Genomic DNA, 24,044 nt, shown 5'->3' on the forward strand with positions numbered 1-24,044 from the left:
GACCAATGCTTGCAGGGCTCTGGCTGTGGGACTGTTTAATAGCTCTGTAGACTTTCAGGTTCAGGCTGGAGCGTGGGCTCTAGAACCCTGCAAGGTGGGAGGGTCCCGGAGAAGAGAATCAGCCCCGCAGCCCAAGCCCTGCAAGCAAACCAGCTGGCACAGGCCAGCCACAGGTGTCTAGCTGCTGTGCAGATATGCCCTCAGAATGCTGGGCTTCATCAGTCCACCTGGTGAAGAAGAGATCATTGCTGGTATCAAAGTGTTCTTCCATTTGCAGGTGTTCTTCCTCACTTTCTTGTTCTTCCTGACGTACAGAATGAATCTGTGCCACTGTCCCTCTGAGATGAGTTTTCAGAGAGGATCAAGAGAGGCAGAGAACATAGTGGGAGTCGGAGCAGATTTATTGGAGGATCTGAAGCTAAGGATGGCTTATTTGCCTCTTCTGTAGCTTCTTTAGCTTTTGGGGAGGAGGGGGCTCGTAGAGGTGAAAAAAGCAATGGGAGCCTCTTCTATTTATGGGGATTCTATTGAAGAGAGTAAATAAGGATACAAGTCAGACTGAGGGGAAACTGACTCAACCCCCCCCCCCCCATCTTTTTAGTCTTCCTAAGGGATTTTCTGTTTTTCTTTGCCCCAAGACCCCTTGAAAAACAATGGGAAGTCTTAGCACAGGCTTCTGTAGAGACTGAACATCCCAAGAATAGTGGTAACCAGAAACAAACCAATTTTTGGCCCCACCCATCATGACTGGTGTGGAGAAAGTAGATAAGGAAGTGTTATTTACTCCTTCTCATAACACAAGAACTAGGGGCCACCAAATTAAATTAATAGGCAGCAGGTTTAAAACAAATAAAAAGTATTTTTTCACACAACACACAGTCAACCTATGGAACTCCTTGCCAGAGGATGTTGTGAAGGCCAAGATTATAACAGGGTTCAAGAACTAGATAAGTTTACGGAGGATAGGTCCATCAATGGCTATTAGCCAGGATGGGCAGGGATGGTGTCCCTAGCCTCTGTTTGTTAAAAGCTGGGAATGGGCGACAAGGGACAAATTACCTGTTCTGTTCATTCCCTCTGGGGCACCTGGCATTGGACACTCTCAAAAGACAGGATACTGGGCTAGATGGACCTTTGGTCTGACCCAGTATGGCCGTTCTGATGTTCTTACGTTCACCCATTGGTTTCCAGAGGCACCACCAAGTTACTTGACAGCTATAGCTAGTCAGGATCAGAATTCAGGATAAAATTCACCTTGGAGGCAGCCAAAAAGAGCTAGTCTCTCTATATTTCCAAGGAGTTCCAGACTGTAGTCTCAAACATAATGAAGCCAAGCTTTCATTATTATTTCTTTCCAAAGACTACCTCCCACGAGAGCATCTATCAGTACAGCTTCAGTGTATATTCGTTTCAGGCATGTTCAAACTATGTTTTCTTAGTGCCAATACAGGCAGACACAACGAAAGAAGCTGCTGGTGGTTTACTCTTCATGAGTCATCATAGCAATTTAATGTGAATAAGAAACAGATATAAAGTACACTTATTTGTCACAGTATAAATACATTACACTTTGCTAATTTTAAAGCAGTGTCTTTTCTTCCCTCACAATCCCATCCCATTTGTTTCTGTTTTAATCTGCCACTTTCCTTTTTTGTCTTTTACCTCCATTTCATAGAATCATAGAATATCAGGGTTGGAAGGGACCTCAGGAGGTCATCTAGTCCAACCCCCTGCTCAAAGCAGGACCAATTCCCAACTAAATCATCCCAGACAGGGCTTTGTCAAGCCTGACCTTAAAAACCTCTAAGGAAGGAGATTCCACCACCTCCCTAGGTAACCCATTCCAGTGCTTCACCACCCTCCTAGTGAAAAAGTTTTTCCTAATATCCAACCTAAACCTCCCCCACTGCAACTTGAGACCATTGCTCCTTGTTCTGTCATCTGCTACCATTGAGAACAGTCTAGATCCATTCTCTTTGGAACCCCCTTTCAGGTAGTTGAAAGCCGCTATCAAATCCCCCCTCAGTCTTCTCTTCTGCAGACTAAACAATCCCAGTTCCCTCAGCCTCTCCTCATAAGTCATGTGCTCCAGACCCCTAATCATTTTTGTTGCCCTCCGCTGGGCTCTTTCCAATTTTTCCACATCCTTCTTGTAGTGTGGGGCCCAAAACTGGACACAGTACTCCAGATGAGGCCTCATCAATGTCGAATAGAGGGGAATGATCAAGTCCCTCGATCTGCTGGCAATGCCCCTACTTATAAAGCCCAAAATGCCGTTAGGCTTCTTGGCAACAAGGGCACACTGTCGACTCATATCCAGCTTCTCGTCCACTGCAACCCCTAGGTCCTTTTCTGCAGATCTGCTTCCTAGCCATTCGGTCCCTAGTCTGTTAAAGTGAATGGGATTCTTCCGTCCTAAGTGCAGGACTCTGCACTTATCCTTGTTGAACCTCATCAGGTTTCTTTTGGCCCAATCCTCTAATTTGTCAAGGTCCCTCTGTATCCTATCCCTACCCTCCAGCATATCTACCACTCCTCCCAGTTTAGTGTCATCTGCAAACTTGCTGACAGTGCAGTCCACGCCATCCTCCAGATCATTAATGAAGATATTGAACAAAACCGGCCCCAGGACCGACTCTTGGGGCACTCCGCTTGAAACCGGCTGCCAACTAGACATGGAGCCATTAATCACTACCCGTTGAGCCCGACAATCTAGCCAGCTTTCTATCCACCTTATAGACCATTCATCCAGCCCATACTTTTTTAACTTGCTGGCAAGAATACTGTGGGAGACCGTATCAAAAGCTTTGCTAAAGTCAAGGAATAACATGTCAACTGCTTTCCCTTCATCCACAGAGCCGGTTATCTCGTCATAGAATTCAATTAGGTTAGTCGGGCATGACTTGCCCTTGGTGAATCCATGCTGACTGTTCCTGATCACTTTCCTCTCTTTTAAGTGCTTCAGAATTGATTCCTTGAGGACCTGCTCCATGATTTTTCCAGGGACTGAGGTGAGGCTGACTGGCCTGTAGTTCCCCAGATCCTCCTTCTTCCCTTTTTTAAAGATGGGCACTACATTAGCCTTTTTCCAGTCATCCGGGACCTCCCCCAATCGCCATGAGTTTTCAAAGATAACGGCCAATGGCTCTGCAATCACATCCGCCAACTCCTTTAGCACCCTCGGATGCAATGCATTCAGCCCCATGGACTTGTGCTCGTCCAGTTTTTCTAAATAGTCCCGAACCACTTCTTTCTCCACAGAGGGCTGGTCACCTCCTTCCCATACTGTGCTGCCCAGTGCAGAAGTCTGGGAGCTGACCTTGTTCGTGAAGACAGAGGCAAAAAAAGCATTCAGTACATTAGCTTTTTCCACATCCTCTGTCACAAGGTTGCTTCCCTCATTCAGTAAGGAGCCCATACTTTCCTTGACTTTCTTCTTGTTGCTAACATACCTGAAGAAACCCTTCTTGTTACTCTTAACATCTCTTCCTAGCTGCAACTCCAAGTGTGATTTGGCCTTCCTGATTTCACTCCTGCATGCCCGAGCAATATTTTTATACTCCTCCCTGGTCATTTGTCCAATCTTCCACTTCTTGTAAGCTTCTTTTTTGCGTTTAAGGTCAGCAAGGATTTCACTGTTAAGCCAAGCTAGTCGCCTGCCATATTTACTATTCTTTCTACACATCGGGATGGTTTGTTCCTGCAACCTCAATAAGGATTCTTTAAAATACAGCCAGCTCTCCTGGACTCTTTCCCCCCTCATGTTATTCTCCCAAGGGATCCTGCCCATCAGTTCCCTAAGGGAGTCAGTCTGCTTTTCTGAAGTCTAGGGTCCGTATTCTGTTGCTCTCCTTTCTTCCTTGTGTCAGGATCCTGAACTCTACCATCTCATGATCACTGCCTCCCAGGTTCCCATCCACTTTTGCTTCCCCTACTAATTCTTCCCAGTTTGTGAGCAGCACATCTAGAAGAGCTCTGCCCCTAGTTGGTTCCTCCAGCACTTGCACCAGGAAATTGTCCCCTACACTTTCCAAAAACTTCCTGGATTGTCTGTGCACCACTGTATTGCTCTCTCAGCAGATATCAAGGTGATTAAAGTCTCCCATGAGAACCAGGGCCTGCGATCTAGTAACTTCTGCTAGTTGCCGGAAGAAAGCCTCGTCCACCTCATCCCCCTGGTTTGGTGGTCTATAGCAGACTCCCACCACGACATCACCCTTGTTGCTCACACTTCTAAACTTTATCCAGAGACACTCAGGTTTTTCTGCAGTTTCATACCGGAGCTCTGAGCAGTCATACTCCTCTTTTACATACAATGCAACTCCCCCACCTTTTCTGCCCTGCCTGTCCTTCCTGAACAGTTTATATCCATCCATGACAGTACTCCAGTCATGTGAGTTACCCCACCAAGTCTCTGTTATTCCAATCACATCATAGTTCCTTGACTGTGCCAGGACTTCCAGTTCTCCCTGCTTGCTTCCCACTTGGTTCTTTTCCCTCCATTCCTATATGCCCATATATTTTCCCTCTTATTCTTAAACTCCTCCAGCTCCACTTTCCTTCTGTGTTCCCTTCATTCCTATCTCATTTCCCTATCCCTGGGCCACAGTCATCTGAAGAGCTGATTGCAGCCTGAACAGGCTGCCATGATGAGTTGAAAAAAAAAATCCTTATTGCTCCCTCAAGTCACCAGCTGGCACTTTGTTCTTTTTATGTATATCAGTTGCACATGGAGCAATGGCTCATACTTCCATTCCCGATTGACTGATTGCTGGCACACAGTTGCTACTATTAAGTAAATCACCTCAAAACAACATTCCATTTCAATCTGTAACTTTCAAAATGGCAGTTAGTTAAATTGTCAATTTGAGTGAAGTAATGCTTAATTTGTGCCAGCAGCTGCCAGTGCCGAGCCTCAGCACCTCTAGGCTTGGCAGTTCATAGCCCCAGCACTTCTGGGCTTGCCATGTCAGTTATGAAAGTAAAAAAATTACTTTAGCCCCAGCACCAAATTGTTTGAGCCCTGGCACCTCTTTCATTACAAATTAAGCACTTGAGTGAAGTTAAGAACTGATACAAAGTTTGTTTTGTTTTGCTTTTCCCAGGTTCGCACTTTGAACAACAGATGGCTTTAAGAATAAATACAATATAACAGTTACAGTCGCTACAGGAGATCTGCAGAAACTTCTTGATTGTTCATAAAGAGAGTAATAATTCTGGTTTTCAGTGACCCTGGAGACAAGGGAGCCACAGACTTCAAGAGACACTGTGTGTGCTGCATTCAGCCTGCAAATCTCAGTCACCGATGTTATACGTTCCCTTATTATATGTTCAAAAACTTGTTACCACAGAGTTACGGTTGTGCTGGATAAGTAAGAAATTATCAAAACATTTTTTGCATTTCAAATAAAGGAAGCATTATCTGTATTTAGTGAAGTGAACTGATTGTATTGAAGTGATTGTTTCTGATCATACGTTCTTCAAGTTTTTAGAACTAGAAGATTTCATCCTCTTACACCTAGTTCTTATTCATAGATTAAAAAAGGAATACAAGGTTTCCTGCTTTTTTAACTCCCAACTGGTTTCCTGTGTTTAACAAACGAGTTAAACAAATTAAAATGAAGAAAATATTCTCTCTACACCTGCAGAAGAATGTAAGACTGTCAAAAGCCAGTTTCGCACTTCAACAAATTCAGGTTCTGGATGCCTAGCCAGTGACTTCCACTAATGCATTGATATGACTTTCTTTAAAACTTGGCAGCAAACAGGTACTGCTCGAATTTAATTTAATATATTACAGTAAATTAACATCCATTGTCATAAATTTAAATTTAATTTTCAATGGGTTTAAATTTTTAAAAAATCAACCTGTATTTTATTTAAATTAAAAAACAATTTAAATAAAAATCCTTTTTTATTAAAAAAAAATGTAATCAATTTTTATCCATCATGTTTCAGAGCTTTGAGTGTAGCTGAATTCAACATTCTGAAAGGGCACAAGACACTAAAGGGCAATCTTAACTCTGTTAAAGTTTTGGGCATTTAATTTACTTGTTTTTATAAAAATACTTTTTTGCATCCCTATGTACCACAGCGCAGCTCTCCACATGGGTGCCTGCTCCGTTCCCAAATACAAGCTCAGTGTCATGTACTGTGCCATGCACCAAACGTGCCCATTCCCAGCTCCTCATTGTATATTTATGCCATGCACTAAGCATGCCTGTTCTCAGTTCCCCACACCACCTTAGCATTGTGTGTCAGTGCCATAAAATGAACATGCCAACTCCCCATCCCAATCTCAGCATTATGGGAGCATGTTTTGAAGGAGGAACAGAAATGGGGGGTATGGATGTGGGGAAGTTTAGGGGGCAGACCTAAGACCCTGCCCACATCCTCCACTGCAATTCTGTTCCCTTCCTTTCTTCCCCACACTCTCCTGCACTGTTCTGACCTCCCATTTGTTTCCCTAGAAGCAGCAACAGCAACAAGGGGAATGGTGAATCTGGAGCCCCTTCTCTTGCTGCTGGAGGCAGCATGAGGAAGGTGGAGAGTTCTGGGTTCCTTCCTCTCATCAGTGAACAGTGGAGGAAGGGGACTCCTGGAGACCCTTCCCTTGCCCTGGTGAAGCAGTGGCTGATCCACTGGGAGGAACTGGGGGAAGGTGGGGACACAGGTGGTTCCATTTAATTCCTCTCCAAGAATGTCATCAATGGAGAAGGAGCCCAACTTTTCACCCCACATTGTTCTGCTCTGTTAGCACTTCTGAGCTCCCAGAAAGCAAAGGGTCCCTTTAAGGACAAACCCTTATTCATGCAGCAATTGTAGAAAAATTACTACTTTGGAATCCCCATTCTTCATCAAATCTTTAATCATCAAACTGGGTTTTCAAAAACATGGTGTTTGGATGATCACATACATTAATAAGGGTTATCATCTAAGTTGTGCCAAAGCAATTGACCTAAGGAACAAAGGCTGGCAAACAGCCACAGCTGCCATTCTGCACCTTCCCAAGCCCCGCCTCATATCACCTCTTCAACTGACTGCTCCAACACACACACCAATGCTGCACCAAAAAAAGTTATAAGAATCAAAAAATGTTATGAGCAGTTCAAGTTAGCGGGGTGCGTATCAGGAACCCCTTGACCAAGTGATGCAGCAACTTGCTTTCCTCTGATCACACTCAGTTCCATTGTTCAGAAACTGAACAAAGAATGTGAGTCATGATTACATCAAGCTATCTTCCCTCTCTTCAATTAATGACAACTGCCTTGACAATATTTCAGAAATAAAATTAAAGTCTGCATGTGAATTTTATAGCACCTTAAAATATCACTCTTAAACCAGGATCTCAGGACAAAACTTCAGTCAGGATCTCAGAACAAAACACAATTCAGGCAGAGAACAAGGAAGATGTGCAAGACACATTCAACTGCTACCGGTTAGGGCACAAACTCACAGTGCATGGGTGTTGCTCAGATTCAATGATCCCAGCATTTCACCTTGAACCACCCAACTTTGTGATAACAGACCACATGGAAAATCTCGAGCCGTTAACAGAGTCCTAGTCTTGCTGCACATACACATTACACACATAAATACATCAGTTTAGCTTGTGGCGACCTGGATTTAAAAACTTTACCTTCAGTAACTTTTGCAATCTAGATTTCCCAACGGGACAGTGGGGGCTGTGCACTAACTGAAATAAATCCCAAGCAGCTGAGATCAATTTGAGGAGTAGAAAAACAGTTTGAGCCCCACATGTGCACAAACAAAAAAGTAACAAGCAGGTGATTTTGTAAACAATTGATTTTGAGTAGCTGTATTTTGTTCTAACCCAAATTTGGAACACCAACCCTACACCGCACCTCCAAGAGGCAACAATTTTCAGACAATCCAAGCAAGCACTTGGATTTTAGAGCACTTACAATATTCACCTTTTAAGGAAAAAGCAATACACAACCTTAACTATAGTAGACCTGGCACTCCACTATAATATGTAACCAAGATCCTCCCACCTAACCTGTATTCCATAGAGAGAGGATTTACCATGTCTCTTTTGATTTTATAGTTACTCCAAACCACACATCTCAGTGATAAAATTATACTGAGCACTTCTTGCCAAGCCAAACATTCTAGCTTGCCCATTTTTGTAATTAAAACTTCTAGAATTAGCATAAAGGCAGCTGTGCTTTTTAATCTCTACAGTATGGCCACTGCTAATAGCCTCTTTCAGCTGAAGTCCTGCTTGTGCTCATACTGATAACACATTGTCTTATTTGTCCTTGACACTGAAAGTGCAATACTTCATAATGAATTCCTCCCTGATTCTCAGTGCATCCAAAGAAACTGACAGCATTTACAGTGGAACTCAAGTGCAGTTCAGTCTCCTCTGCCTTTCCCCACAACTTAACCCCTTACAAAAACCCACTCATTTTCATGGTCAGTAATTTGGTTCCTTTATGTTTAATCAGAGCCCATCACCTCAACACCTCTATCTACTGCATCAGAGATCAGGCTTTTAGAAAGCTTCACTTTGTTAAAACTGTGTGAATAGAGGCAGAAGAGAGGAACAAACAACAAACAAAAAAGGAAGGCGAGACCAGACAGGGAAAAGTGACCATAAAGGAGGGAATGGGAAAGGAAGAAACAGTAGTAGTGAGTGACAGACGAGCATAAAATAAGAGAGGGCAAACACTACACAGAGTGAAAGAGAATAAACATGGAATGTAGGGGAAAACAACAGAAAATGGGTGAGAGATAGACAAAGTGAAGGACAGAACATAGACAGGGCAGAGAACATAAGCGATAGCATTACAAGAAAAAGTTTTTAGAGAAGAGAACACAATGGTCATAATATTACAAAAACAATTTTTGCTCTTTTTCAAATGTTTTCAAAACTTAGAATATTTTAGAACTTTCAGAAAACTACGACTTAACCCTGAGGATGCTAAGAATTACATTCTGCAAGTTACATTGACTAAAACATTGCTTATAAACTATTAAAATTCAATTCCAAATTAACATTCTCCCACAAAACACTCTTGCTTTTAAAAGCAGAGACTGACCCCTCCAAGATTTGCTGTTCTAACACAAACCCTGGTTATACTGTACAGGGCCTGATTCTGCCACTCTTATTCACAATGAGTAGGGCCTAGCTCCATGATAGTAGAGTTCCTTAGTCAGAAAATAATTTTAAGTGTGACAGAATCAACCCCATAGTTTGCACTAAAACACTTAAAAATGCCCAACATGTTACCATTTGAAGTGTCTAAAATATTTAATATTTTCTCCCACAGATCAACTTTGACAGAGTTCCAAAAGACATTTCAGAACCAAAAGAACTAGTATGAATAATAGGAAGCATGATGGCCATTTCAGGAAAAAATGGCTACTCACCTTTCATAACTGTTATTCTTCAAGATGTGTTATTCGTGTCCATTCCTATCAGGTGTGTGTGCACACGCGCACAGCAGCCGGAAGATTTATCACCTAGCAGGTGGGTCGGTCCAAGTGCCCCCTGGAGTGGTGCCATTATGGCGCCCAATATAGAGCCCTACCGACCCGCCACCCCCTCAGTTCCTTCTTGCCAGCTACTCCAAAAGAGGGGTAGGTGGGTGGGTATTGGAATGGACATGAACACCACATCTCGAAGAACAACCGTTATGAGTAGGTGAGTAACTGTTTTTTCTTCTTCGAGTGCTTGTTCATGTCAATTCCAATCAGGTGACTCCCAAGCCTAAGTTCAGGAGGTGGGGTCAGAGTTGTCCACTGGCTGGAGCACTGTTCTACCGAAGGCCGCATAGTCTCTGGCCTGCTGGGTAATCGCATAATGCGCGGTGAAAGTATGTATGGCGGACCACTCTGCATATTTCCTGGGTCAGAACTTGCTCCAGGAATGATGTTGAATAAGCCTGCGCCCTAGTGGAGTGCGCTGTGAGCAGGTGCAGGCACCTCTGCCAGGTTATAGCATTCATGGATGCAGGACATGATCCACGAGGAAATTTGTTGGGAGGAAACTGGAAGATTCTTCATCCTGTCTGCCATGGCCTCAAACTGTTAAATGGACTTCCTAAACGGTTTTGTTCTTTCAATGTAAAAGGCTGGCGCTCTGCAGACATCCAATGAATGAAGCCTCTGCTCCCTGCCGCTCGAGTGCAGCTTAGGATAGAACACTGGGAGGAAGATGTCCTGGTTGATGTGGAACTGGGAGACAACCTTTGGAAGGAAAGCTGGATATGGCCTGAGCTGAACCTTGTCCTTACAGAAGACAGTTTAAGGAGGCTCTGATGTTAGGGCCTGGAGCTCAGACACCCTCCTGGCTGAGGTTATTGCAACCAGAAACGCCACCTTGTATGACAGGTAGAGCAGGGAACAAGTTGCCAGTGGTTCGAAGGGCAGACCCACCGATTTGGAAAGGACCTGATTGAGGTCCCAGTTTGGGGCTGGTTGTCGGACATGCGGTTATAGCCTGTTGAGACCTTTCAGGAAACGGCTGCCCATAGGGTTGGCAAACACCGACTGGCCCTCTGCACCTGGATGGAAGGCAGAGATGGCGGCTAAGTGATGACATGGACCATCCCTGCTACTTGAGATGGAGAAGGTAGTCCAGTATAAATGGCATAGAGGCAAGCGTCGGGGACAAACGTTGCTGCGCCGACCAGATTGACTACTTGGCAAGGTATTTAGTCCTGGTGGAGGGTTTCCTTCTGCCAAGGAGGACTTGTCTAACTGGGTCCAAGCAGGAGAGCTCCCTGGGGTTCAGGCATGGAGATTCCAGGCCATGAGGTGCAACGACTCCAGGTTCGGATGCTGGAGATGGCTGTGATTCTGAGTTATCAAGTCCAGGAGGAGTGGCAAGGTGACTGGGGCTTTCACGGACTTTCCAGGAGAGATGTGTACCAATGTTGGCGAAGCCAGGCTGGAGCTAACAATATCACTGAAGCCCGTTTCCTCCGTATCTTGAAGAGCACTTTGTGAATGAGAAGGATGGGCGGGAACGTATAGAGAAGACGGCGTCCCCATGGGAGGAAGAAGGCATCCGCGATGGAGCCCGGCCTGTGATTGAGGAAGGAGCAAAACTGCTGGCACTTCCCGTTGCGTCATATGGCGAACAGGTCCACCTGGGGAAAGCCCCACCGTTGGAAAATGGAGTGCACGACGTCCAGGCATAGGGACCACTCATGGCCATGAAAAGACCTGCTGAGACAGTCCGCCAACTCGTTCTGTATTCCCGGGAGGTACGATGCTTGCAGGCCTATCGAGTGAGCTACACAAAAGTCCCACAGCATGAGGGCTTCCTGGCACAGGAGCATGCACCCCCGTTTGTTGATACAGAATATCGCTATGGTGTTGTCTCTATATACAGACTGCCAAATGCACTCACTTGTCACGACAAAAGCAAGAGGAAGTTCCAGCTAACCATCACTGGCGGTAAGAAGGAAATGAGGGGGTGGCAGGTCGGTAGGGCCTTATATTGAGCGCCATGATGGCACCACTCCAGGGGGTGCCCGGACCGATCTGACGGATACTACTAGGGAAAAAATATTTTGGCTGTCGTGCACACATGTGCGCACAGAACCTGATTGGAATAGACATGAACAAGCACTCGAAGAAGAATAGCTAATATAGGCATAAAACTTCTCAGTACCCCTATAAATTGAAACTAAAAGACAGGGTTGTCAGGGTTTTTTGTTTGTTTTTTTACAGTTATCATGCACATCAACTCAATCAAAGCCTTCCTATGTTTCAGTAGGACTGACCGCTTATACAATAAGTAATGCAATGATCCCCACACTGCCACTCATTCATTCTCTCAATACAGATGGGAAAACGTCTCTATACAAGACAAATCTTAATCTTCTTCCACTATTCCCACTTTATGTCATCCAGATATGTACAGATCACCTCAAATGTATGTGTAAGATGGGGGGGGGGGAGGATGGAGGGAGGAGTTTTGGGGAGAGAACTGCATAGCACCAGGATAAATTAACACTCCATTTATGTGACTTAGAATCAGAACAACTGTTAATATAATACACAGGACTATTACAATAAAAGTGTATTCTCCCAAATACCCTGAAATATAAGCGAACACCATATTACTGTATTTTTTGTGGAATATTTAACTATAGTTTAGTGTTACTCTGTTTTCAAATAATTATTTAAATTCACAAAAAAATTGTTAAATACATTAATATGTTTTGCTGGGGCCTTTTTCTTAGCACTAATTTTCTCTTTCACAGGTGTAACACAAACCAGTCAATACAAAACACACTCAATTATAAGTGCCAACAGGTGAAACATTTTGTCAAGGACAACTCTTCCAATTAATTGGGGGGTCTGAGGGCCAACAGATACCAGCCAATTGATAGTTCTATGTACATTATAGTGATTTTAAGGTTATTTTTCTTAGATCATGAGAGAAAAAGAAAAAAAAATACTAAAACAACACACAAGACCCTTTAGTGTCTTTCAAACCTCTAGTTTATTGGAAAACTCCCTTTGAAAGCTGCTCTCTCTTCACCCACATTGTTTCTTCCCAGCTAGGACTCTGCAGTTGTTCCCATTGCTCTCCACAATGGCTTATCCATTTTTCCCCTCCTTCCTCCTTACGCCTCCTCCCCTATACTCAGCAGCTCCTTTTTCTGGTCCCTGGGACTGATTTCTGCCTCTGTCTGCCCTCAGCACATATGAGCTTATGAGAAGCAGCTGCAGGGTACAGAACGGAGAAGCAGCTGCCTAAATCTAAAAGAAGAATATGAAGAAGGGGTCACTGAGCAGCCAAGAAGGTGCAGTGTGTTTCAAAAACAGCTATACTACTGCTGCTTAACCCCCTTCCCACTCTCTGTTTCCCGACCTAGGCAAGGATCCACTATCACAGCACCAACCCAGCTCACCTACTGTCAGCCCAGATGACGGAGTAGCCCAGACCAGCAGTAGCCCAGACCAACAATACTGTAGAGGCAAATGTAGTGCCCTAGTATGGCCTCTGCAGACTCTCAGGCTACATCTACACAGGGATAAAAAAAAACTGCAGCTGGCCCGGGTAAGCAGGTTTGTGTTCTGGAGCTGAAAAGAATCACTGTGTAGACGCTTGGGCTTGGGCCAGAGCCTGTTTTCTGAGACCTTGCAAGAGTGGAGGGTCCCAGAGCTTGGGTTCCAGCCTGAGCCCAAACATCTACACAGAAACTTTTAGCCCCACAGCCCGAGCCCCGCAAGCCTAAATCAATTAACCCAGGCCAGCCACTGGTCTTTTAGCCCTTTGTAGACGTACCCTTATAAGTGAAAACAGTACCAGGACATTAGTTGGAACTGTTTGATCCCAGCCAAATCAGGACTATTGGTAGAGCTTTCAATTCAGCTATGTGATTTCCTCATCATTGCTAACGTAAGCCTGAAAGGATGTTTTCTCTTTAACCCATGTTTAACTATCCCAATCAAATTAAGAGAGAATCAGAAAGTAACATGTACACTAAATATTTTTGCCATCTCTTGAGCTTGCAAAAAAAAATTATTCAGTATTTAAATGGTCCCAACTAAGCTGTAAATATATTGTTTATCTATAGACAGATCTGCAGAGGAAAAATGCTAAGTTATTACCACCATGGCCAAACCAAGTTCATATCTGCTGTAGAAAGAAGCAGTTTCTGAACAGTATTTTGCAGAGGTTTTCAAACAACACAGCCTTCTCTCATATAGTCTTTGCAACCAATCAAGTCTCTATTGACCAAGCAAGTAGCATTACTGAGGCTGCTTTCAATTGTGCTTTGCCTGATTCAGGATACTTTCAATCTCACTTCTCCCGTACTACTGTCAGCTGGATTGCACATTGCCCAACCACTTTGGGTATCAAAGTGTGCTTTCTGGCTCTTAACTATGCAAACATAATTTGTCTTAATTTTAGTCAATAACTACTAAAAGTAGTAATTTTAAAAAGGTACTTACATTGAATTTAATAATGTCATATATCAAGTACCGAGGAACGACTTGTCCGTTTACTTTGTCAATGATCATTTCCTTAAAAGAAAAAAAAAAAGATAACATTCCCTTAATATCTGCGATTCAAGAATAATATAAAAGTCTCACAATATGCTTACATCCAGTACATCTATGGAACTGCAGCAATGCTTACCACTACTGCTACAAGGCTCTGTCCAAAGTTCTATTACCAAGCATATTTTTACAGGAGTTTACAAGTGTTATAAAAATATTCTTCACATTTGAAGTGTGCTATATAAAGTTCTCAACAAAACCAAGGCAAATCAGTGTTAAAACACTCTGTTTTGACCTGGAACTGTTGTGCTTCAGTGTTTCACCGGTCTCAAAATGTATTACTTAGCTTAAAGTATGTGATCCTATTGAAAGTCATTTTGAAAATTGTGAAATTGTAATCCTAAATCACTTAGGCACATCTGAAAAATTTCACCTACAGTGTATAAGCACAGTGGCCATTAAAGACTGAACTTTTTTATTTTTGGGGGGCTTGGTTTGCTCAGATCAGATGATTTAACAATACTTTAACATTTTTCTGACTATACAGACAGCAGAGTGGACTCAAAAATGTTACTTATGTATTAGTTACTATCCCTCACTAACCAATAAGGCTCCTTTAAATGAAGTATTCCACATGGTGTTTAAATCACATGAATCAAGGCAGAACTTTATGTTTCCGTTTGTGCCTCTGAAGCACATTTCATATGACTACCAGTCCAAATTAACATTTGCAGCTAATTAGACCAGAGTCAAAAATACATACATCTCCACACTAAATTAAGCAACCCTCTATATTTTTTTTCTCACTTCCCCATCTTAGAATTGTTTTGATGTCCATCTCTTACTGTTGTCCCCTTCTTGAGGACACATGGTTAAAGCTGCGAGTTTGTCATGGAGGTCACGGATTCCGTGACTTTCTGTGATTTCTGCACGGCTGGTGCACCTAGCCCGGGGGCTGCCTGAGCAGCTCAGGCAGTCCCTAGACCAGTCGCACCGGCCACTCCTGGGGCAGTCTTGGGCAGGGCCGCCCAGAGGATTCAGGGGGCCTGGGGCAAAGCAATTTCGGGAGCCCCTTCCATAAAAAAAAGTTGCAATACTATAGTAACATGTATTTGGAAATGTAAAAAATAACCAGTGAAATACATTCAAAAATTAATTTTTAATAATTTGAAAATACACGAAATACATTATTTAAAAACATTAAATGCTTTAATACATTTGCAATTACATAATGGGCTGTCGCTGGGTGATGGTGATGGTTGGTGCCAATGGGTTGTTGCTGCCTGGGGGTGGCACTGCTGTTGCCCAGGGCTGGGTGGGGAGCTGGGCTCTGGGTCGGGGGGTGCCCGGCTCAGAGGGGCTGGGCTCGGAGATGGGGGTCAGGGCTGTGCGTGTGGGGGGGTGTCCGGCTCAGGGGGTCTTACCATGCTGCTTACTCCCACCTCTCCTGGAGCCTCAGCATGCCGTGTCCAGGAGCGGCCCTGGACAGCGCTGCAGCGGCGGGACCTGAGTTCCTCCCGCTCAGAGCCGCGTGGTAAGGGGGCGGGCTCCGGCGGGACCTGAGCTAGCAGCCCCGCCCCCTTCCCACATGGCTCTGAGCGGGAGGAGCTCAGGTCCTGCCGCTGCAGCGCTGTCCAGGGCCGCCTGGACGCAGCGCGCTAAGGCACCGGGGGATGGGGGGAGGCGGAGGCGGGGGGGAGCCTCCGACATTCTCGTGGGGGCTCCTGCGGGGCCCGGGGCAAATTGTCCCACTTGCCCCCCCCCCCCCCGAGCGGCCCTGGTCTTGGGCCGCTGTGCCTATTCCCCTCAACCTCCGCAGCAGCAGGAGTTTGGGTGTGGGAGGGGGCAGAGGTTCGGACATGGGATAGGGTGAGGACTCTTGGTGGCGCTCACCTTGGGGGGGGCTCCCTGAAGTGCCAACATCCCCCTCCCTCAACTCCTAGGTGGAGGCGTGGCCAGGCAGCTCTGCGCACTGCATTCGCCCCGAGCACTAGCTCTCTAGCTCCCATTGGCCGGGAACTTATTGAGAGCTTATTGAGGACAAGGACACAGAGAAGGCAAACCTGTCAGATAGCCAGGAGCTCTTTGCAACCCAGCTAAACCTGACCCAGATGAGCCTAGAGACAGAAACCACTGAGGGAGGGGAAGGGAGATCAGATGTTTTTGCTTTGTTTTGTGTGTTTGTTTTTTTAAGGCATTAATACACCTAACTTTCTTCACAGGCCCCAAAACTTCACACACACTGTTCTCTCTCCTCCCCTCTCTCAGAATGGTGGTCAAACTCTCAGGCAGGGAACAGACCAATTCCTTTTGAAGTATCAACTTTATTGTAAGAACACAGTGCAAAACATGACAGAATACTACACGCAAGCCAAAAACATCCCCAAATGCACGCTTTTGTCAGGCAGGCAGGCAGGCAGAAATTCTAGCAACGTAATAATGCAAATATAATTCTGTGCATTGCAAACAGAAAAAGAAATACACTGAAACAGATACCTAAGCATTTAAATAAAAAGAATCCGTGTGAGCAATTCAACAACTGAGCATTCTTACTACAGGATTTTTATGAATAAAACTACAGACTAAATATGTGCTTTGATTTTCCAGTCTGAGAATCCAAATCCAAAACAAATTAATTATGCATTGTGTTTTGATTCAGGAATAAAAAGAGGTAGAAATGGTATGTTGCTGGCTTGGTAGGCTTGGCTTTTTACTGGCTCCCAGAACTAAGCAGCAACAACAACCCTTCTCCACTTGCAGTTTCTGATTTATTTTGGCCCGGACATCCCTTTTCTCCTCTGGAGCAATTTCAATCAAATATTCTTTCATTTTTGCCTGTACATTTCTGGGAAGGGCAGCCTGGTTTCTCCCGGTGGGGCAAGACACCTTCCCACACCTATGCAACAAGCTCCAGTGACATCACCTCTGTGAAGACACTGGCAGCATATGGGCCTAGGCAACATCGAGCTGCCTTTCAGTGACAAATGTGGGAATTTTCTGTAATATTTTTATCAATGCTATGCATAGCAGTGACTCATTTGGCTTTGTAATGCTATCCAGAGGGTGCAGAAGTGTTAAAATAACACTGCTGGGGCAGTGTAAGAGAAATGAAATGTTTGTATCACTTGTCTGCAGTGACACGAATGGGTCAATAATCACTGGGTGGAACCAAACCATCAATGGAGGATCTGGAAAGACAATGGGAGCCCCAGTGACTGCACAACTGACTTTTCACAATGGGAGGCTCTGGCAAGAAGAACATGTGAACTCAGCATGACTTTGCAGCAGGACGATAATGGACTGAGAGGTAGCAGGAGGCTGTGATAAGAAATCACAGAGTCACAGAAATTCTCACCTGGGGGGCACAGGCAAAAGGACAGAGAGTGGCTAAGCCAAAATGAATTTGACAGCACCTTGGCTGGGTGGCACCCTGGTTGTAGCTAGTCTGAACTTGGTCTTAGATTAGCATAGAGAAGCAAAAGTTAAGGACTTCCCAGTGCTGTATTTCAGTTGACTAATAAACCCTACTCTGTTCTGAAAAGGCTGCCTGGAATCACTGCAAATACTGAGTGAAGTGCATGGATTCTTGAAGGGAGTAAAAGTCTCTGAATGGGAGTCTCCTTCAGTCAGACTTGCTGGGCAGAGCTCACAGTGAGAAACCGGAGTGCTGGAGCTCAGTCTCTGAGGCTACATCGCCTCTTATGGAAGTGTGTGACCATTTGGGGGTCTGGCAGACTACAGGCATTCCCAGGAGACTATCTACAGGCCAGAGCATAGCACAGATCCTATAAATCCATAACACCTTCTCTGGGCCTTTGGCGCACCACAAGACACCAGCCAGAATTATCACTGCCTGTAATAAGTTTAGCAGTATTTACTACACTACCCCTACACTTCCCCAGGACCCCCAACCCCTCATGGATAGAGGGTTTGAAAAGTACGGCCATATACTCACCACATTGGGAGCTGCTGAACAGTCCGGAAGCAAATGGCAGTCAGTCTGATCACTTCATATTTTTATGAAGATCTTTCTGGTAACATTTTAGGGAGTTGTAACACTTATCTTTTCCTGTCTGCTAACTCTTTAAATCTAGCAATGTCTGTCTGGTTGTTTATCAGCAGCCTGGGCTGGGTTATCCTCCATACCTGCTGAAAGACTGCCCTTAATAAGGGGCGGGGGAGGGGGGGATAAAAGAACAAAGGAGGACACATTCTCTGATCTGCTCAAGATCTCTGAGGGCAGGGCACACAAAACTAGGGCGTGTAGGGAGCTCTTGCATGAGGAAAGGCAGAAGGACTGAGAGATACATAAGGAAGTACACCAAGACAACATGCAGCTCCTCAAACTCAGATGTTCCAAAGCACTACCAAGGAAAATACCCAAAGACTTGCACCCCAGCAGTCATTGCACTTCATGGACAATTCTTTCCTCCTAGGTTGTACACACACACCCCAAAGCCCCCCAAAGTATCAGCATAGCCTGCCATAGTATGCCTTTCACTGAATCCCACTGGAAAATAAGAACTGCTGTGACTACACCTATACTGAGCTGTGATTCATCCCAGGGCAAGCAGAATCTTGCACTTTTTTAGTCGTTTTAAATCTTTTTAGAAGTATTTATGTTGTTTATTACTGCTCAATAAAGTTTTATTTTATGAAAATTGTGATTTATTGACTTTATTTTTCAAAAGACACGTGAACTCCCCAAATCAGTACCCTCTCACCAGATTCATAAAATGTTAACAATGCATTTAAAATTAATAGACATGCCAACTACAATTTATTCACAAATCAATAAACTTGTAATAAGTAAATGTGTAATTAATTCCAAAATAAAACAAAAGCAGAACATGGACTATCGCACACTGACAAAGTGTGCCCCTAAGGCCTCCATCAGATGTACAGCATCTCGACAAGCTCTGGTAATTATTCTTGTGTCAGGCTGCTCAGAATCAGTTTTTCCACTTCCCCCCTCCACCCTGCTGATAACACTTCCCCCTTGGCTTTGCATATAGTTCATAAAGCACAACATGCAGCAATAACAAAAAGAATATTTGGATCACTGAGATCTGGCCTAGACATGAAATATCTCCAGCATCCCTTTAATCTGCCAACTGCACAGTCCATGGTCATTCTGCACCTGTTTAGCTGATGATTACATCTTTCCTTGTTTCTGTTCAAGGTGCCCAGTGTATGACTTCATGAGCCACGGAAGCAAAGCATAGGCTGAGGCCCAGAGAATCACAATTACCATTGCAACCCGACCAATATGAATGTGCTATTACAAGAAAAACATCCCTGCATGCAGCTTTTCAAAAAATCCTGTATTCTTAAAGATGTGAGCATCATACACTTCCACCCAACGATCATGTCACTGAAACATCCCTAGTGATCAGCCAATAGTTGCAGCTTTTCAAAAAATCCTGTATTCTTAAAGATGTGAGCATCATACACTTCCACCCAACGATCATGTCACTGAAACATCCCTAGTGATCAGCCAATAGTTACATAAATATGGAAACATACCTCTTTCTGTATATGTATGCAGAAGCAAGGTTGGGAAGGGGAGGGAGGCAGAATCAGGATATGCATCTGTCAAGGCTGCTTCCCCACTTTGAACTTTAGGGTACAAATGTGGGGGCCTGCATGAAAACTTCTAAGCTTAACTACCAGCTTAGATCTGGTCCGCTGCCACCATCCCAAAGCTGATTCCCTTCCCTGGGTAGCCTTGAGAGACATTCACCAACTCCTGGTGAATACAGATCCAAACCCCTTGGATCTTAAAACAAGGAAAAATCAATCAGGTTCTTAAAAAGAAGGCTTTTAATTAAAGAAAAAGGTAAAAATCATCTCTGTAAAATCAGGATGGAAAATAACTTTACAGGGTAATCAAACTTAAAGAGCTTAGAGGAGCCCCCTCTAGTCTTAGGTTCAAAGTACAGCAAACAAAGATAAACACTCTAGTAAAAGGTACATTTACAAGTTGAGAAAAACAAAGGAAAACTAACACGCCTGGCCTGGCTGTTTACTTACAAGTTTGAAATAGGAGAGACTTGTTTAGAAAGATGTAGAGAACCTGGATTGATGTCTGGTCCCTCTCAGTCCCAAGAGCGAACAACCACCAAAACAAAGAGCACAAACAAAAGCCTTTCCTCCCCCTCCCCAAGATTTGAAAGTATCTTGTCCCCTTATTGGTCCTTTGGGTCAGGTGTCAGCCAGCTTACCCGAGCTTCTTAACCCTTTACAGGTAAAAGGATTTTGGAGTCTCTGGCCAGGAGGGATTTTATAGTACTGTCCACAGGAGAGCTGTTACCCTTCCCTTCATAGTTATGACAGCATCTATCATCCTATCACAGTTTGGCAAGACAACTGCATCAAATATCCCTATTATTTCCTGCATATTGTCAAGAGTCACAATCCTGGGCAGCAAGACACACTTAATGGTGTTACACACCTGGATGACGACCATCACCACTGGAAAAACTTTCCAACACCTAACTGATTGCCAACTGACTTATAACAATAAGGGATTACAAGCTTCTATAGCACAATAACCATCCATTTCTAGAGCTGGGCAAAGTGTTTCAGACAAATAGTTTATTCTCCAAAAAATGCAATTTCAGATCAAACAAAACTATTCATGAATTCATGCTGAGCTCACCAAATAGTTTCAACTGAACCAAAAAAGTCAAAATGAAATGTTTTGTTTCAACCTCAAAAAAATTATTTAGACTTTCTGACATTTTGACAAAAGCAAAGGAAAGTACGACTATATTCACAAAAAAGCAAGAGGAGGATAAAGTGGTGGTGCTGCTGGTGCCCAATAACTATCCACTGTCATTTGTAATTGCAATCCATAGTTATTCATTAATAATGGATAATAATTGAGCGAGAGATAGCAAGAATGACTCTACAACTTGGTGGCTAGGACAAAGTCCCATACCAGAATATCCCATAGCCCAGTGGCTAGGATACTCTCCTGCAATGTGGGAGGATCAAGTTTAAATCCCTTCTTCTCATCAGGCAGAAAGGAGAACTGAACTTGGGTCTCCCACACTCTAAGTGAGTGCCCTAATCATTGGGCTAAAGCTTATAAGGGGAGGCACCATCACCACCAACAACTCCTCGTTTTCTTTACATAGTCTTCTCTTTTGTCAAAATGCCTGAAAGTCTAAACAAATTTATTTGGGTCAAAACAAAAAGAAAAAATTAGTTTCAATTCAAAAAAATTCAACTTTTTGATTAGCCAAAAGATTTCAAAAAATGTTGCTTCCACTTCAACCAGAAATTAGATATTTTTGTTTTTTCAAAATAGCCAGCAAAACAAAACATCTGTTATTTGCCCAGCTCTACCCATTTCTCCTCTATCAAAAATAACTCTCTTTTGGTGTGCGTGCTTTGGAGGCTTTTGCAAGCTTGGCTTACAACTTCAGCAATGTCCTCTTCTGCATCCCAAAGTTCTGCAGCCTTTGTTGATCATTCCAGATTTGCATAAGGATCCAATCCCACCACTCAGTGCTTACTTCACAGGCCAAAAATGCTACTCTACTGTGCGCAGCTGGTCATTGAATGCATGCAGCCCCTGGCCAGTTCCATTCTTTGTCCACATCATCCACTCTTCCTCAATATTTTCATTTTCACTGCTACACAACCAGTTGCTGTGGTAATTGAGGTGCTGCAAATACAGAAAAATCAGGCCCATCTCTAAAACAGAAACAAGAATTCCACTGACCTGTTCAGCACCCATGAATTTGACAGCAAAATGGAGAAGAGATTGAAAACCAGTGTGAGGAAGAGCAGATTATGGGATGTAACGGAGGGAACTGTGTGAATTTTAGAAAAAAGTGCAAAAAGACCATGGGAATGGAAGGAATTATGGGGAAATGATCTCAAACTTCCATAATTCCATGAAAGGAGAGCTATTACCCCGCAATGTACTCCAAAAAAGGAAGTCCCACAAGGCAGCTTGCCGAATAGTGAGGTGGGAGCACAGGGATACCGACTCACAGTGCTGTACATCTTTTGCCCATACAGGCTCTTGCCATAAGGACACACTGCATCAGCAAAGGCCAAGTGTGCACGTGCTTTATCAAAACTGTAATGTCAGCGGCTGGATGCTGGCATGAATTCTACGGGTGAAACAGTCTACTGTAAATGTGACCTCTATCTCATGTTTCCCACCTCCTGTCCCTCCCCTGCTACATTCTGACACACCACCTGACAGTTCCTTCTCAACTCAAATTGTTCCCATGCTATACATGACTTTCCTCCCACATACTAAGGATGAGCCTTCCCATGAATTTTCTTGTCGTGCAGATTACTTTCTCTACCCCTCCCTGCATACCATCTGCCACCTTACTTGTCTACCACCACCCTTTAAACCCACTATTCTATTTAATACCTTTTCCCAGATATGACTTTTGAAAAAAAATAAATGAATGTGTGGGTACACAGACCCTTTTGAAAAAGAGAGAAATATAGAATGTCTAACTACTGTAGCCTCCTTAATTTTTAAAAAATTAGCGGTATCAAAGCAACTCATCACTGCTACATATTGCAGGCTAAGAGCAGGGATCATGTACCAGGATACTTAAGAGCAGGGATCATGTACCAGGATACTTACCTCTAGAAAAATAAGCTTGTGAAGATAAAGTTTACCATTTTCTGATTTACAACAGTATATGATATAGTACTAAACTTTAACCTCTCAATCTGCATAACACTTGATATTTTTAATATTTTAAAATAAACTTAACATGTTTGCCTGCATAACTATCCAAATTGCTGTGATTATGGTTACTAGATCTGTCCTGTGTGTATTTATTTCAAATTTACTTACTTTTCTGACAAAAATATTTTGACAGGTTCCCCAGGGTACAGACTGGGACTATGGGACCACTGTGCCCCCTTAACTCTCCAGCCGGGGCTCTCTCTCACAGTCCTTTGCTAGTGACAAGCAGCAAACCCCTCCAGGTGCTGTTATCACTCAGCACAACAGCATGTGGAGCCCCACACCCAGCTAGAATGCATGAATGCTCCCAGAGCCACTCATGAATCACACAGGGAAAGTCACCAACCAAATCCCCCCAGCACCCAGCCTTGCACCTCAGGAATATACTGACTTGCACTGCTCAAGACGAATTTATTAATTGGTTCACCACTTCATCAATGAAAAGTGGATATACACCAGCCTTTGCAAACCTGAGCAGATTTACCACACACCTCAGGCAAACTCACTGGTAAAGATAAACAGTTAAAGAAGTTTATTGAGTACAAAAGATAGATTTTAAGTGATTATAAGTGATAGGCAAAAAGTCACAGTGGTTACCAAAATAAAATAAAATATAATATAAGCACGCAGTCTAAACTCTCAACCCTATTAGACTGGGTAACATCTAGATTATGCAGTTTTTTTCACCCCACTGGATATTGCAGCCCTTAATATACCGGTTTGTCCCTTAAACCTGGGCCAGTCTCCTCTGTTGGAGTCTTCAGTCTTCTGAGTGTCTTTGTTGTTTGCAGCATAGGTGGAGGCAGGAGTAAGGCCAAGCATGTGGCCACTGTATTCTGTTTTATACCCTTTGTCCCATGTGATTGGAGAACACAAGTCTAGGCATGTCTGGAGGGCATTGCTGAGTCCCCAGGCAAGGTTGAGCAATTCCCCTGGTGTGGCCTTGTGCAAGTGAGTCATTACATTGTAACTCCTCTGTTAGACAATGGCTGGTCATATCTGTTTAGCATCCTCCCTTGTCATTGTCTCTGGAGAGCTAGTATCTGGGTGTCTCCCAAACCCACAGCATATTTTAATGACAACCATACAACACATTCACATAACTTCATATGCATTAATGATATGCAGATTTAGATAGAAAAATGACTTTCAGCAGACCATAACCTTTCCCGATACCTCATACGGCCTGCTTTATATGCAGTATTACCATTATATATAAATGAGGAATATGTGGGTTAGAGGATGCTCCCCCAACGTATAGAATGCCCCAAATATATTACTACTTTTTACTTTTCTGAGCTCTTTAGTCAATATAGCTATT

At 43.7% G+C, this 24,044-nt stretch overlaps 1 protein-coding gene across 2 annotated transcripts in view; it reads right to left on the reverse strand.

Moving 5' to 3' along the window:
- Positions 1-24,044, reverse strand: part of RNGTT (RNA guanylyltransferase and 5'-phosphatase) — a 449,379-nt gene that overhangs the window by 244,493 nt on the left and 180,842 nt on the right. For both annotated transcript variants that reach the window (XM_065401183.1, XM_065401182.1), the window contains exon 10: positions 13,945-14,016. In XM_065401183.1, the coding sequence (XP_065257255.1) occupies positions 13,945-14,016 (72 nt within the window). The remainder of the gene's footprint in view (positions 1-13,944; positions 14,017-24,044) is intronic.

The sequence above is a fragment of the Emys orbicularis genome, chromosome 3, assembly GCF_028017835.1.
Source record: "Emys orbicularis isolate rEmyOrb1 chromosome 3, rEmyOrb1.hap1, whole genome shotgun sequence".
In the NCBI taxonomy this organism is placed as follows: Eukaryota; Metazoa; Chordata; order Testudines; family Emydidae; genus Emys; species Emys orbicularis.